General features: G+C 35.5%; 1 protein-coding gene across 5 annotated transcripts in view; it reads left to right on the forward strand.

Annotated features, from left to right (window-relative positions):
• LOC117242677 (tetraspanin-5) overlaps window positions 1–18010 on the forward strand; it is a 123134-nt gene that overhangs the window by 83476 nt on the left and 21648 nt on the right. For all 5 annotated transcript variants that reach the window (XM_033509563.1, XM_033509566.1, XM_033509565.1 and 2 more), the window contains exons 3-5: window positions 8900–8973; window positions 14976–15050; window positions 16664–16762. In XM_033509563.1, coding sequence (XP_033365454.1) covers window positions 8900–8973; window positions 14976–15050; window positions 16664–16762 — 248 coding nt within the window. The remainder of the gene's footprint in view (window positions 1–8899; window positions 8974–14975; window positions 15051–16663; window positions 16763–18010) is intronic.

Here is an 18010-nt window from a genome sequence, read left to right on the forward strand (position 1 = left end):
GGACACTCGGTATAACTGTTAACTTATTATTTTGTATTAATTATATTATTGCGTCGTTATAATTCTTGCGAATAATTTACTCTTCTTATTTTACATGAATAAATAATTTTAATTTTTTATTTCGACGATTAGTCGTTCTTTTGATAGTCCGGGTCAAGTGTCCTATTTTGTATGAAATTAATAAATGTTTTATAACATATTATGTAAGTATATGTCGGGTTTGTCGGGTCAGCGCTAGTTCTAGGGGCGCGTTGCGTATCTTCGTTGGGACAAGCCATCGTAGTTGTTCAATGGAGATTATATTTACAATTATATGTACAAGTGTTGATTTAACAGGGTTTAACAATTAATCGTGATTGTTAGACACTCTTAAAGTAAAGAAAATGTTCTTAGGTTCAAACGAATCCACGGTCAACGGGAATATTCTTTGTACAATTGAATATATTTTGAAACTCAAAGTAACGTTAGCTGTGACGCACGGTATCTTTCTGACTGACTGACCTGACATTGTGAGTAAACTCTCCAAGGTGATCACAAGAATAAAAGACTGACACGATCACATTTGTCGATTGCGTATTGACCAACAAAATTCCAGGCGCCGTTACTAGGCAGACCCGCGTAGAGCCGTCATTGCTCCTGCCCCGGGGCTTGTTTCTTAATACAGCGTGTGTCCCTCGATATTGGTACTTCTACTGTAAGTAAAAACGTTCATCCCGTGACCGTGGCTACGTTCGGCGACCAGTTGTGTCAGCTCGAGCCCAAGCCCACTGTCACAAACCTTGGGCAAACATGATCAGATCGTATCGCAACAACTACTTCTAAGTTCTATTATTTAAGTACAGCTATAATGAATAGCTTAGATCAAAGTATTGGGATCTCCCCAAAATTCCAAAAGAAAGGCCCGATGTCCCTAAATCTGCGACATATGTAACATACTATAACATATTTTATCATAAAGGAAAGTTTGTAAGAGAAGCGTTACTGCAAAATGTCAGGAAATAAAAATATCAGATAAAAAGCAAAGAAAAATCGCCTTAAAGAGAAGACTGAAAATTGTAGGTTGCAAGTATTCATCCACCCTGCGAACAGCATAAGAGGCTAGCGAGGGTTGTTTTATGCGACATAGTTGCAAATGTGTTAACAAGTGCATGGACGAACCTGATACGAAATTAGGGATTCGCTAGGATTATTGTTTCCAAGGACGAATCTGATGCGAAATCATGAAGGTTCTAGGACGAAGTCACGTGCGGACGAACCTGATACGAGGTCAAGGAGTCACAAGAGATTGAAGTTGAAGCTTCGTAAACGAACCAGCAGTCACTAGGATCGATAGCGTAGGCGAACCTGATACGAAGTCCAGGATATTATCTTCCATTTTGTTCAGTGACGAAGCAGTATTCACTAAAAGTGGAGAAATAAATTATCATAACGAACACGTTGGGTTAGAACACGCTAGTTTGCAGTCGAGACATCAACGACAATTTTCTATTAACGTGTAAGATGGAATTATGCCACAGACAGTCTTTAATTATCTCTAACTTGAGAACTAGGGTCCATAGCATATACAGTAGAAATAAAAATAGACTAACATTTGTCTTGATACATGCTTAGAGACGTTCGACTATTTATACCTGTTTCTTATACACGGACACTTGCTGCAATAAATGTAGAAATAACAGTTAACTACATACATAAACAATACGTGGGACGATATTGAGGTATTTTTCTTATTGCTGCATCATGTTGGATACACAGGATAAAATTGTAGACTAGCATCGTTGACAAGTTGATGTTCTGATATTCGAGAGACTCTGTGAAACACTGTAAATCGGATTACTAGAGATATACAGAGAGATTCCAACCAGAGAGAGTAGAAGGTAGAAGGTAGCGAGTCACTCTTGAGCGGTTAACCACGGTGTAGCTAAACGTAATGGCGAGAATCAGCGGATGTCCTACAAGCCAAACATCCCGACAAAGACGGACTACAGGTTCTTGAAACCGTGCAAGGCTAAATCTAATATGCACGTGATCTGGACCACTGCTTCTGAAGGAGCAAAAATCGAACGAGGATCACGGTGGATGTTGGAAAAGCAAGTACGATTTCCGGATAATCGTTTCTTTCAACCTCATTCCATTCCTCTTGCCGATGGTGAAAGCAACTCATCCAAGCAATTATGTCTGAGATATTTATCTTTGAAAAAGAGATGTATCTTGGCATCTTCCTTCATATTTAGAGGAATTTGTTTCGTATTTCTTATTATCGCTTCCTCTGAACAGCTTTTGCTGCCAACGGAAACGATATTTTCCTTTCTTGATGTCTGAGAAATAATTTTATTAACTGCAGTTGTAGTCCTTTTTATCTTTTATCGATACAGTACGGGAATTACATACTTCTAATTTATAAAGTAGAAAATCCTTAAATAAGGAACAAGCGATATTTGATTCTGCGTTGTGAAAAAGGTAGTAATTGTAAAAATTTCAGATGCTTAACATAATAATCAAAATATTTGTTAGTGTATATTATTTACACTTTTGCTGTTCTCACTTCCTTGAATTAAAATTGCGATAATACCTCCAATTGAAAATATTTATATATCGATCCTAAATTGCATTATTTTATACATATTTTATACAACGAAATCCGCATATACAGTCATCAATGAGGTTTGATCGCATATGTGTATGTATCACATATGTATAATGAAGTTTGAGTTACCAGCACATTTGTGTACCTAAGTGTTATTTACTATTATTCTTATTATCCTTGTAATGTTTATATCCTTATGTATACATATAGCACTTAATGAATAATTGAAATTAATATTTTTGTGTAAACAAGCCGCATTGAATGAAAGCGTCGTACCTTTTACGACATACATTTTACTATTATTTATTATTATTATTATTATTGCTTAGTCCGTGCCTTTCGGTTTTACATCTCTTTTATCTATTTCGCTTCTTATATATCTACCTCCCCTCTTATCAGCTCTATTATATTGCACTCCCTTAATTAATCTATTTCTAAAAACTAACAACTAAAAACTATTGCAACTTTGGGCTTTTGCCTCCTTGCTGTGCATCCTTCTTGTCGTTCCTCCCCGTCTTGTATTGCCTTTCTCTTCTCTATTATTGCTTTTAGTTCTGTTAGTCCTTCTCCAGTCTCACTTAGTGTTTTTTCTATGTGCTTTGGTCCTCTCGTTATTTCACATTCTTTTATTACATGTTTCAGGTCTTCTTTTTTCCTTTTACATAGTCTGCATCTTTTTTCTCCCTCTTGTTTCCAGTATTCCCTTGCTTTGGTTTCGTTTCCACATCTGAATCTTGCTAATATTCTTCTGTCCTTCCACTTCATCCGCCCTTCTAAGTACTTTGATAACTCTTCTTTGGCTATTTTTCTGTAATGTATGTTATATTTGCTTTCTTGTTCTCTTCTGCTTCTTTCTTTCTTCTTTCTTCTATAATTTGGTCTGCTGTCATCCTTTCTTGCTCTTCTCTTGCTTCTATCTGTGTCCCTCCATTTCTCACCTCTTCTAGTCCCTTCTTTCTCTTTCTTGCTCTTTTCCCTTCCTGGCCATTTCCCCAATTTCTCTCTCTTTTCTTTCTACACTCCTTTACTAGTTCCTTTTTTGATTCTATGGCTTTCTCTTCGTACCTTGCTGCTCTTTTTAATGCTTTTTCTTTGATTTCTATTAGCTTGCATTCTTCTATCAATATATAATTTGGCGTTGTCATATCTAAACCTAAGATCCATTTTACATATCTTCTTTGCATTCTATCCAGTCTTTTTTCCATGTTCCAGCCCCATACCTCTGCACCATATTTATTATTATTCTTATTATCCTTGTAATCCTTATATCCTTATGTATACATATAACACTTAATGAATAATTGAAATTAATATTTATTCTTTTGTGTAAACAAGCCGCATAGAACGAAAACGTCGTACCTTTTACGACATACATTTTACTGCTTCGCTTATTATACCTCTGTCCCCGATTGTATAAATTACACATACATATATCTCCATGAATGAAATAGCAAATCAGTAAGAATAGGTTTTATTTTATCACATTAAAGTTCAATTGCAACAAATCTTTTTTATGCAATGTCTTCAAAGGAAATTTAATATTGTACAAAAAAAAAAAATGCCTGTCATTGTGGCTGTCAACCGCAGCCAACCGCAAATTTATAACGTTGAGGTGCATTTTTATGTGAAATAATGGAGCATTGTACATTGCACGACTATTAATATTCTTCATTGTGGAAAAGTCGGTATTCGGCTTCAAACTTATTACTTTAGTTTGCATTGTTCGAGGCTGTTGACTGCTATTGATTCTGATAGATGACTAAGTTGCGTGGGTGGAGTCGATCGTTTACAAAAAATATTAAAGTTTGATAGAGTGTCGCACCCTTTTCGAGGCGTTGCTGCCTGTGATTTGCAAGGCTCTGAAGAAAGCAGGTAATTTGTTTCAGGCAAACTTTCTTCTTTACGTAGCAAGCTAAAGACACTTTTTACAGTCTGATTGAATCAAGCTTCTCTATTGTCTCTCGTTCGGTCCACAGAATTATTTATAACACTTGGATTTATGTGGTTCCTCTCCAATCGCATTAGGTTACTGCATTTTTGAGATAAAACTAGAATGAATATCTTTTCACTATAGCGTCAAAGCTGTTTTGCAAACACAAGAGTAACAGTTCCTCTAATGTGGTTCTTGCTTTGCCTTCGTAACTTGTAACATATTGAAAGAACAGACTTAACAATAATTCACAATAAAACAGAAGACAAAGATCTTTCTACGTCAAGCGTGATGTTTTAGCTGTATATTGGATATGTATATTATACAAAATATATGTACACTATGCAATATATTGTGCAATACTGTATAAAAGTGCTCGGTTGCATTTAAAGGCAACAAAGCTGAACTATAGCAAGTAATAATTTTAACTTTCAAATATCTTTGCGTCTATGAAGTATCCTTCCATCGTTTCTTCTTATCGACGATTTTAGCAGATTGCTATTTGAGTTGTCTTCGTATTTATTCTTTACAAATCTAACTTAAGTTGCTAGAGATAAATTTTCCTCCCTGATTTTTGAAGATAACTCATTGACTAATATAACAGTCCTTAATTCATATCTTGTTGTACTTTTTGATTATTTTTTAGGCATCACAGTGTAATTCATTTCACTTGTTTCTCACAATAATGTGCTTGCATAAAATTTCCATCTGCTGTTTGTCCCAGCAAAAGAAACGAGGACAATTTAATTAAAGTTTTCACAAACTCATGTTTCCCATTTTCAAGAACACATGCTACAAAATTCGATTTGCTGGTCGAACAATCAGACCTGAGGGAAATTTTGCCACGTTGCTATGTGTGCCCACCTCCTCTCCTCCTCCATCAGCGAAAGAGGAACCTAGATTGAAATACTTACTAGCCACACTAGTAGAAATTTTTGGTAATTGGAATAGTATATGCTAGCAATTACAATGTTTGGTAACAATTATTGAATAATTATTCGATAAATAGTCATATGGTGGCTCACGGAAGTTTCGAAGTCTCCTACAAACTTTTCATGTATTTATTATAAAAAACATTTTGATATTTCATTAGCACTGTAACGAGACATGGCTATCGTGACTGTATTAATAAAATTTGAAACGGATCTAAAAATGTACATAGAAGTTACAAGATATTTATTGGAAGCATACACTTTGCAAAAGTCAGCAAAGTATATTTGAACAGACAGTTGTTCATTTTGTACAAGCCACGATATTCAGTGAGACTATCTTTATGACTAGTAATTTTTCATGAATGCCTTGTAATTTCTACATACAGGTAATTTCTATAAAAGAAGTCGAAAATGTAGAATAAAAATTTTTTTTTAATTTTTCCACGGAGACAACGATCTACAGTGAGATCCGTCATAACGAGACGCGATAAAGTGCACGCGTACCGAGCCAAAATTCAAAGTCGATTTTCTCGAAAACAAAGCCTCGAACGAAAAATTGTTATTCTATATTTTCGACTTCCTTTTTCGCGTAGAATCACCCCCTTTCCGCTTGTACCACCAGTTACCAACCACCCTGTATATCTCCATGAATGAAATAGAAAATCAGTAAGAATAGGTTTTATGTTATCACATTAAAGTTTAATTGTAACAGAAGTCTTGAAAGAAGATTTAAATCTTAAGTTAAGATTTGAGTCTTTCGTGAACAACGGTATTTAACTTTGTCGTCGGAAAAACAGATACAAAAATAGTGCATTACGTCTTCCTTTGTCTTTCATACGATAGGTTTTCAAAAGGCAAGTTAAAATATTTGATCAATTAATGGATTTTCGATATAAATAGTTTATCCAGTTCCATAGAGAATGCCAATATGGATCGAGTAATATATCGTAAAGTGTATTACAAGTTCTATTTAAAAAAGGAGAAAATTCACCTTCCTATGTGCTCTATCTACGTTTCTATTTTCTTTTTATCTTTCTATCTGTTTATTACTAAAGCTTATTAACATCCTAAAAGCATCCTTAGCTAAAAGCTACTGACATCAAATTATGTCTTCTGCAAAGCCATTTAAGTTTCTTTCGAAATATCTTCTGGTATCATAAATAGTTCAAGAGATATTGACAGGGATCGATTTAAACGCAACACTTTAAATATTTAAAAAATAACCAGACAAGACATATTTTACAGTTTAACTACGAAGTAGAAAATAGATCGATTACACGTGTAGTAATTAAAGTTTCTATTTAATTGTACATTTTTTATTACAAATTTTATTTAAGCTTCCTAGTTACGTAGAATTACATATGAGGGATTCTCTCTAGGAACATGAATTTGTTGCATAATTCCACTTGGAGAGTGAAGCTGCTAGTCGAGAGACAGTTTACAATACGGAATTTCCAGCAATTAACGGTATCTCAACATCCACATCCGACGGTTGTGGCCCACGTACTTACCGAGCTCCTTGATACTACGAGTAAAGTTAGAACGTAGCAATTAGTATTACAGACGAGGAGCAGTTGATAATTATTGAATGGCTTGGTAAATTCGTAGCATTCCGGACAGTCGATGAATTTCTAGCAAGTGAAGGAGTGCCAGCTTCGGTCATTGTCCCTGGTTAGACATTAAATGTAGCACAAGCAGTAAACAAAAATATCTGGGATTGATCAATGAACAAGACGTTTCTCCACGATAGACCTGTATGTCGATAAAGTGTTAAGAAGAAATTGACTTTAGACTGTTTGCTATTTTATATCTTTTATATCTTTATTTTCTACGATCGATAATAATACGTTATTTGCTTATGAATTTAGTTTACGACTTATTATTCGCTAGGTTTCGCCCGCAAACTTCGTTCGCGTGGATTCTCAAATATAAGGAACAATCTTTAAGCGAATGAATTTTTATAAATGAAATACTCACATATTTTTTATATTAACGGTGGAATTATTCTTCGTAATAAAAAGTATTAAATCACAAAAAGATTTCAGAACAAGTACAGTGTTAACAATAACTATCGTTCCTCCTTCACCTGTACCAAACATGCGAGCGCATATAATTTAGATGCCAGGCTATTTCTCAGCTTCTAGAAAATGGATCAAAATGAGACGTATCCTATTTTCCTTCCCGGGTAGAGAAAACTCCATCAAAGTTCGTTCAGTAGCTTTTACGTGACGCGAGTACAGACAGACAAAAATTCCAATAATTAGCTTTTTGGCCTCCATAATTTATGAGTTGTCTCTGGATGATTGTTCTATTTTTCTTTTTTATTCGATGTACAAATACAACCCTTCTTTATTATATGCATAAGTAGATGCATAGATTATTTATTATACACAGTCCTCGCCTATTGGCTTAGGACAGTCTTCTGGTTTTTACATCTTTCGCTTATATCCTACGCTTACTTGCCACACTATCACACTCTCGCTCTCTCCGTTCATTCTTCTCCACCTACACTTTCATTCACACGAAGCGTCCTGTTTTGCGACCAAGTTTTCAGGACAGAAAAAACAACTAAAAACAAAATCGCATAAAAGCTCCGCTTTCCAGCGGCTTAAATCCAAAAAATATATTTTCGACTTCTTTTTTCGCGTAGAATCACCCTTTTCCGTTTGTACCACCAATTACCAACTAACCTGTATATTTCATTAGTGGAAAATTTTTCTTAAGGAAAATACTGGCATTTTGTGCTAAAAAAAATCCGATTATCTTCCTTTATTATTTGTTACAAGGGAGTAATTAAGTATTTTTATTGGATAGCAATTCAATAAATAGACGGTTCATGCATCCTTAATTGATTTAAATGGAAAAATTCAAGAGGGAAGAGGTTTTAATAGTTTCTGTGTAAAATGTACCATATTGGAAATTAAATGGATTTCTGTATAATCATTCAGCTAGTCCATTTGCAATCGGAATCGAACATGTGTGTTCAGGACTCCCCTACCGCCACCTCGCGATTGTTATCAGTGTTATCAGTTGCTAAACAACATAGTGAACACGAGAGAAATGGGAAGTTCTCTTGCAAATGAAATTGGTAACTCTGTACCATTTAAAACTACCTTTAGACTTTTAACGACAATTTTTCTGCTTTCTATTATCTTAAAGCTACGGCTGAGTTCAATTGTGTGAAACGCTCTGTACGTCCAACTTTAGACATTGTATTCTAAGTATGATTTATTGCGAAACAAAACGATCCTAGGAGGATAAGGACAGAAAGATTCCTTGAATAAAAGATAAGATAATGATCAGCCTTATGTACACAAATAAAGATAGAGCGTAACAACAGATAAATTGAAAACGTAAACTTAGCGTAAACGTAGTATCAGTGGAACTGATAAAATATAGCAGATGATAAAATATTCAGACTTAACTCAAATAATCGTTCCTCTGTTATAGGTACAGTGACATTTATCATTGGATTTACGGGATGCGTTGGCGCACTCAGGGAAAATACGTGCCTCCTAGCTACGGTATGTATTTGAACATCTAATGAAGCATTTGTGGATTGCTTTAATTATCTGTAAGCACACAAAGATACATAGCTTCTCGTGTGTATACTACCGCTCAAACGTATGTGGACACTTGCTTACCTTTGACAGAATGTAATTGTAACATACGGATGCGAGCATTCACGGTGCGACACGCGACAACTCAATACCCGAACGACAAACACCCGGTCTTTATCTTCATTTTTGTCGTGGGTCCAACCTTTATCGGTCCTTTACAGGTGGTCCCGTAACTTCTAAATTACCTAAAAAAGGTAGGTGGAGGAATACAAAGAAGAAAGAGGGATGTTTCGATACTGTAAATTCGAATACACTGTCTATTTGTAAAAAGTAGCAACTCTAGGATACTATCTAGACGCAGACAGACGTCATGTCGTCGCTCGTGCGTCTCGTGTGACGACGAAGGCGAAACAAAAGAGGAGAGAGAGATAAGTAGAACCGAGACTCACTATGATGGTTTATCCTTATCGCTACTCCAACATACACACTCAGAATTTAATTGCGATCATCTCATGCAAGATCGGAGGCTATCGCCACGTGACAGTCGCTAAAATATAGAGACGGGATGTAACACTCTCCTAGCTCCTATAGCTAGATCCTGGTACCATCCTCGTCGACAGTTCGGTACATAATTTTCGCGCCATACACACAGGGAACTATCCTAAACTAGCAAACATTTATTCACTCATATACGCTCAGTGCTGTCTGGTAGACCTTCAGGCGAACAAGGTCTCGCGTCGATGCTCACAGACAGAGCTGAGAGCAAAGTCGCGGGCTAGTGGTGTCACAGACATTAAAGCGGAATGGGAAAAAGGCACTTGTGGTTGATGTACAGGCTCGTAAACCGTAGAACAATACACGTTATTTAATGTTTACTGTAAACTGTTCGGAACATAATCCTCCTTCTTAAGACGGGCGATTGTTACTGCACACACATACACATGGATACACGTACGAGGAGCGTTTCCCGCTGATTTATTTATGTCCCGAGAAGTGTAATGTGTTGACCGTACGGGCAACAATTGAACGGCACTGAATTATACACTGTCACAACACGGAAATATACAACACGACACAGGATCACATCACTGGTATCATTCTTCGTTGCGGTGACCAGGAGCCAAATCGGGATGGGCCTTCTTCTTTCCTCCTAGCGCAGTCCTTCTGTTTACTCCCGTCTTGTCGCAGCATGCACTCGGAGTAGCACAGCGGTCAAGATCAGAGTCAGGTTATCGTGTGGTTGAGCACCCGGTCTGGTGATGGAAATACCGCTAAAACTGGCGTCGGATACTTCACTGGCGCGTCCATGAGATTGAGACTCCAAACATATTCAGGTAGAGATCGATTACAGGGATTTCTTCGTTGTCCGTCTGTGTTCCTGTGGACGCGGTGCTAGGTCTGCTGAACCCCTCGATATTAGTCCCTTTATCTTATCTGTGGCTGCGTCTGGATCTCAATCTTCTGCTTCGGCATCGTTATCCCTTGCGGTTTCGTGGTCGTTTGGGGTACGTTGGCCGTTGCGGAAGAAGGTAATAGCTGACATTCGGACCCTGCAGAGGTGTATCTTCCACGATACATTGTCCTGTGGCTGCGTCCTTCTGCTGGCATTTTTCTGGCGCTAAGGTTAGGTTGAGGTTGGGTTAGACTAGGTTGGGATTAGGAAACTGGTACAGCTTCCCCAAGATGTACTGGTCGCAGAAGAAACATTCGATCATGCGTCCCGACTTTCTCTTTGCTGCGTTCTTTCCTTTAACCGTGCACGAGAGAATATGTTGCTTTCCTGCACGAGTTCTTTTCAGCGCGATGAGTAGTTTGTAATATAAACAGGACTACGCTGTAGACTGTTGCTTTTTAATGATTTGGTGATTTTTCGCTCCACCCGATCTGCCCGGAATTTGCACCTGGTGCGGGGATTATGGGATTCTCTATTGGTAGTTGTTCTCCGTTGGGAACTTCACAGTTCCGAGAACCTCTCGGTTCTGCTTCTGCTCGCTCTTATTATTATTACACGCTCTTATTACACTACGTCCTTTCGCCATCGTATTCCTTACTTCTCTCCTCGCGTTCTTCCTTTTCTTGTAATAACAAAGTCCCGAGAGGTGTACGGTGCACTTCCTTGGTTTCTACTATAACAGCAACAGCATATTATCATTACGAACATTTCAGTGCCAAACCCTGTAGGCAGATAGTTATTATTAAATTCAAATTTTATTGATCTTGTCGTCGATGCGTTTCGATCTGTTATTTTTCGTTCAGTATCCTATAATTCTATGGGATACTCATCCCATGCAATCCCCGCAGATATTTCATCGTCTCCTGTATTAAATATTGTTGATAGCGAAGGTGCAGTTATTCTATCAATTCTTTTTATTTTTAGGATTAATATTGCTTCATTCGATGTATCAAATCTTTCTCTACGCTCATATATCTTTATTGCTGACAATGTGGTTCTAGACAGCGCTATACAGAAAGGTAGGAGGTGCAACTATATCCACTTCCTTCAGAGTTTTAGTGTCTCTTCTGCCTGGACACGTGATCAGAAAATCATCCTACTTGGTAGGCCAAATATATTCAAAAGGACTGTTTTTCATTTCTTCAGGAATGATCCACGCAGTCGAGTCGTATGGTGACTGAGAAGGTGCAATTACGTCGTCTTCAAGTTCTCTCACTGCCTGACACTCTCGTTCCTTTAAAGAGAAACAGTGTAAATTCACCCTTATATACCGGCAGGGAACGTTACTGTCTCGTATTGACGGGAATATCATCTACCGTCGGAATTTTTCATGAGATTTTATACATGATAAACGAACACCGGGTAGTTTATATCTCCGTAAGCGTTCTTCTATGGTATGTAACACATAATGTTTCTCCTCTTCATTCAACCGCTCCAGACGAACAACGTCCATTATTTAAGTAACACGATCCTCGGGTGGAGCATGTTCTTCGAACGAAGAACAGTGAACATTGAACTCTCCTTCTTCGTCGCAACTATGGTATGCGGAGGGTGTCAGTTCCTGGCTAAGTACTTCAGTTCCTACGTCTTTGTCCAGCGCGTTTATGCCAAAACGTGACATGTCTGTGGCGGCATTCAACAGCAAATACCACCATTTGACACTAATTAGGGTCGGACGACAGCAGCGCAGTGGTTAGCGCCTTAGGTTACGAACGTTCGGAACCCGGGTTCGAATCCCGGCAACCCGGAGTTCCAATTTTTCTTCCACGCATCTAAATTAGAAAAAAATAGCAGTACTCTAGCAACCACATCTACAAGTATCACGGTCAACACTTACACCTCATGTCGGTTTTTTGAGTTTAGTTTGAAAACGTTTCTCCCACGGACAGGATATCTCTGATTTGAAGCGGAATATACGCAAGCTGATGTGTACTATTTCGACGTATCTGTTTACGCATACGTGTTGGTATAGTAAACACTCGTGTACGTCGGTTTGCATCATGCGGTGCGTGATTAGCCCATTTCATGAATGTTATTGACCTAATCGGATCGCTACTATCTAATCTAGATTGTCTACTATCAGTAGAATCGGTGTACTGTTCGTTATGGTGGAAGAGCAACTCGACCGTTTCGGTTCGTAGCAAGTCGATTCCTAATATTACGTCGTTCACTATAGGTAAATTACACGCGATATGGAAAGCATGGAAATTTTTCGGAAATTTTATATCAAGAGCAGCGAGAGTTTTAATAACTTTCGAAACTATACCGGCGATTTTTACGACTCGACCTACATTGACAGAGTCAAATCCAGGTCTCCACATATTTATGAGCAGCAGTGTAGGTGTTTTTATTTTACGGTAAAACCTTCCAACTCGAATGCCTTTAAAACAATTTCAGTCATAGAATATTGATATAATTCATAAAATATCGATAATCGAAGCCAAGCTGCGTCTCCTGCGCTCTCGAATAAAGAGAATTCGTAAAATGATAAAACAATGGTGCAGTGGTTCAATCAATAAATCGGTATCTACGAAACTATCAATAATTATTACTTCTCAGATTGCGGTTCAATTTCGCCTCGAAATTTACTACTTCATATTTCTCGTATTAATAAGCACGGTTGTTTGTAATATTTACAATAATTACAATTCTATATAAACTTTCGCTATGTAAATTGTAATTACACAAAGAATTGATAGTTATCGTTTAACTAAAGATGTAAGAAAAAATACATTTGGTATTAAAAATTCATGTCATTTCTACAAATAATATTACCATGACTAGTGTAAATGACGTTATTGTAACCAGTGTGAAAAAATGAATACCGATAACAGGGAAAAACAGGGAAAGGACATAAATTTATTTTTAATTGCAGAATGCTGGACAAATTTCTGTATCATGATTATTGTTATCTCAAAAATTTCTACTGCTCAATGTAAAAAACGGTTTAATTTTAATCATGAATTACTTATAAACACTTGTAGGGAATTATGTTCGTCGTTTACGTCCAAAAGAGGATATAAGAGTACTCATTGTCATCTTAGGAGTTCTGCGAAGTGGCAAAGTTTTCTTAAAAAGTCAAAAGAGCATTTCGGTTGCTCTCTTTGTTACCACGAAACTAAAGAATCGGCTTTCAAGTTTCCTCATAAAGGAAATGTTTCCTCGTTGCCCGTTTTTTCATAAAGCACAAAATTAAAGGACATTGACAATAAATGCCAACATTGTATCTTGGTGATTAAAAATTGTCTGCACATAGTGTATATTATCCGTTAATGTATATTATATAAATTCAATAATTTACAAATTAAAAATACTTTGTGACTTGAAATTTCAAAAATATTGTGTTGCATATTTTTTATTGATTCGTAATGGTAATTGAATTTATTTGTATTTAATACACACTAACGTGAAACTGGTTTGCAATTATCAGATATGCGATACAGAATATCCTATGGTTAAACAAATAACAGTGCTATTAACGTTATCTTCTTTGCTATGATAAATATTTGATTTATAATGTTATTATGCACAGCGTATGATTGTACAGGTATAATGTCGTGATTATATCGTAACAGCTATCGGATAAATTATAATCTATGTATTTTGGTATAATAATAATCAAATAAATAAATATAAACAATAGATGATTTTACCGAAAAGGTCAATAAAGTTAATGTACATTATGTTTACAGTTAATAAGTATAATTGGAGGAAACATTTAATTCAGATAACTGCTACTATTCTTTGAAGCGTTTCTTTTGAATTTAAAGCATTTAGAGTTTAATTTCAAGTAAATGTTACTTCGTTACATTATTCAGCTGTAACAAAATGCGTAACAGTGAGAATTTCGCGTGAAGTATAATAACGTGCAACACTTTTTACGTGTTTTATCATGCGTTTGCCTCACAATTGCTGCAGAACGATGTAATTACACGATGAGTACTTTAAGTATTTCACATATAAACTTACGTACGTTTTTATTTCTTAACGAACTTTCAAGTTACAGTCAACGTAACAATATTAAATATTATTTAACACAGTTATCATTGAACAATTAAAGGATTAAAATGCAATTGGGAGGAATGGTGAGATTAAAGTCTAAATAATTAATATGATTATTAGCATTATTTTATTAATCGACGATGTTTACTTACGATGTTTTTTCTGTTTATGTAACAATTGTTTAAATAACATTTTAAGCTATTAACTTTTGTATTTTTTGTATTTTTGTATTTTGTTTTTTGTATTTTTCTCCGTATTTTTTAAATTCAAATAATTGATAATTTTTTCGAGAATGTGAAACCTGTTATTTTATACTAATTTTCAAATTGGGAGATCGATAAAGATTTTACAGAAGTAAATTCTTTGATACATAATTCTACTAAAATTATAAAACTGATTCTAATAATCCATAAAATTATTTTTATACTTGTTTTACGATATCAAATGCATGATTTTACATTCTGAAAGATTGAAGTTTATTACAACGTTATTTTATATGAATCTGTTCCAGTATGCGATATTTCTGGCGTTATTATTGTTAATGGAGATGGCAGCCGGTGTCTTAGGATTTGTCTTCAAGGACTGGGTGAGTTTTATCAAAAATCTATTAATATTCTCGCGATAATCTCTACTTGTGTCGATGTACATAATGAGATTATCATTGGGAATTATTTGTTGCTACGTCCTTTAAATTAAAGAAATTTCCCCGCGAGCGAACTTGATAAGTTTCATATTTATAAAAGCTTCGTAAGTATTTTTCTCTTTCGTAAGTATTTGGGAATTATTTGTTGCTACGTCCTTTAAATTAAAGAAATTTCTCCGCGAGCGAACTTGATAAATTTCATATTTATAAAAGCTTCGTAAATATTTTTCTCGTGTACATAAAATTATATTAATATCATTTGGTGTAGGATGATGAATAGTTTCCTATATATTCTTGGCGCGACTCATTTATTATATAAACTGTCGCATAAACTTTTGTAGTAACTTTACCAATGTATTTTGTAACCAAGAATAACACGAAAATGTCATATATATTATACTTAAGTCTGACATTTTTATCTAGGTTTTTGTCTAGACAGGTTTACACGAATCTTGGAATTCTGTTTGTTGTACGGATCGTAAAATGAATTCGAAACGCTGTATTGTATTCGAACTGTTTTTAACTATACGTCGAAACAAGTAATTTAACTTAACGATGACTTTATATCGTAAAACTTTAAAATCTCTCTTCGCTACTTGATGATTTCCAGTGGAATAAGTCAATAAGTAAATATCCGCATATCTATGTTACATGGAATACGCGTAAACGTAATTTACAGTCAGAGTTATGGACGATAAAAAGGAAATAAATTTTATGTACTTTAAATATTGCTTCCCCTCTGTGAAAGATTTATTTTTACCATTCTTTCTGGATATCTACAATAACTGCAGTACGTTAGTTCCATTGGGAAAAATAATATGCAAATTTAAAAGTTTGTTTGAAGTATATGATAAAAGAATCTTCGTTTGATATGCCCTTTTTGTAATGTTGTTTCAATCTCTGTGAATTGTTTTTAATAAACAAAAAATATAACTCGATATTATATATAGCTCAAAAAACAACGTGTGCAATTAATAACAGCTTTTCCTAATTGTGGCATTTCATCAATATTTGCATGTTTAATTTACGGTGTAGATTATTATTTATTATTTGCCACTTACTGTTAATTATTCATTATTTATTATTCGTGATATAGATTATATTTATAGTGGAAGTATGTGGCGCTTTATATTCGTACAAATTAAAAGAGTTAACAAAAGCTCAATATTTTAATTATGAAGACACGATTAACATTTTTTGGCGTTGCTAACAATTGAAATGACTCTCTAAAAATAAGTTTCGTTTTGGTACTACAGAACGTACTAAGCACATAACACGCAAAATTTGAGTTTTGAGTTCATGTACTCGCCGTTCCAATGTTAATTTCATCGTATTCGATAATTCATACGAAATTTCTATTCTCATAAAGGAATGCACAAACGATTGTTCACGTAAGTCAGTAATTAGAAGGATAAAAAGGTTTAATTCTCCTGAAAATGTTGATATGCTACAAATTAACCAAAGACTCAACATACCGTTCATATCGTGTCCGGATTCATTTTATCGATCGTAATTTATCGCAAAACATAGAATTAATACGTTGATTCGGTGTACAGATAAAATCACAAGCCACTGGCGGTTTCCAAGCGTTCATCATCCACTATAGAGAAGATCCTGATCAGCAGAATCTCATCGATTGGATTCAAGAGGATTGGGTACGTGTCATATCGTTATTTGTCCAATTAGATAAGGGAATACGTTTTCTATTACATTAAAAACAGCATATAAATTCTATTAATGTAACAATCTGTGAACTAATTTCATTTATTAATACAGATCTATCGATACAATTAATCAGTACAATTAATCCATTAATATTTAGATTAATACAATTTACTGTCTTTATAATCGGTACATACGCAACGATTAATTGTGTTGATTAATTAGTTAACTAAAGTTGATTAAATAACTGTATTAATTAGTTAATTTAATTGATAGAATTTATCGATTCACGTTTTGACAAGCAATGTGACACTTCAATAGAAACGTTGCTATGTCGCTTCAGTTTCGCAGATCCTGTCAATAGTTATACTACTATTCCAATCCTCTATTCTTTACGTTAGTTCAATTCCTATCCATGAGAGACCGTCATATCGCTGTTCTCGATGCATTTCCTTTCATCTAATGAAATGCCTACATAGTACTTCGGTATTATAGCATGTAAAGGTGCGTTAAGACGATCAATATTACTGTCACTGCTTCTAGTATCTCGACATTACAGGCATCTTCAGACGATCGATTACAATAATACAGGGTGGTCGGTAACTGGTGGTACAAGCGGAAAGGGGGTGATTCTACGCGAAAAAAGAAGTCGAAAATATAGAATAACAATTTTTCGTTCGAGGCTTTGTTTTCGAGAAAATCGACTTTGAATTTTCGGTCGGTACGCGTGCACTTTATCGCGTCTCGTTATAACGGATCTCACTGTAGATCGTTGTCTCGATGGAAAAATTAAAAAAAAATTTTATTCTATATTTTCGACTTCTTTTTCACGTAGAATCACTCCCCTTCCGCTTGTACCACCAGTTATCAGCCACCCTGTATATCGATCGTCTACATTAGACGGTCTCTTACATACCACGATGTTGAAAAGCTTGAAATATTGACAATAATATCGATCGTCTTAACGTTCCTTAAAAGCTATAATACAGGGTGTCTCAGTAGAACAAGCCTATGGTCCTGACACGATATTGTATTGAGTATCGGTTAAGAGAAGACGAGATCGAATATAAGGTATTTATTCGTCGATAGTGTTCCGTAGCTTACGCGACTTACAATTAAATAGAAAATAGCAAGTTGTACGCGAGGAACGTCACGAAGCAGTTCCTGGAGACAACCCAACTTAAAGTTTCAGCACTGCGAAATGTGCACTTCTAATAAATACCTTGCAACTTGTATATACA

This window comes from Bombus vosnesenskii, unplaced genomic scaffold (assembly GCF_011952255.1).
Source record: "Bombus vosnesenskii isolate JDL3184/JDL3185 unplaced genomic scaffold, Bvos_JDL3184-5_v1.1 scf7180000016275, whole genome shotgun sequence".
Classification (NCBI taxonomy): domain Eukaryota; kingdom Metazoa; phylum Arthropoda; class Insecta; order Hymenoptera; family Apidae; genus Bombus; species Bombus vosnesenskii.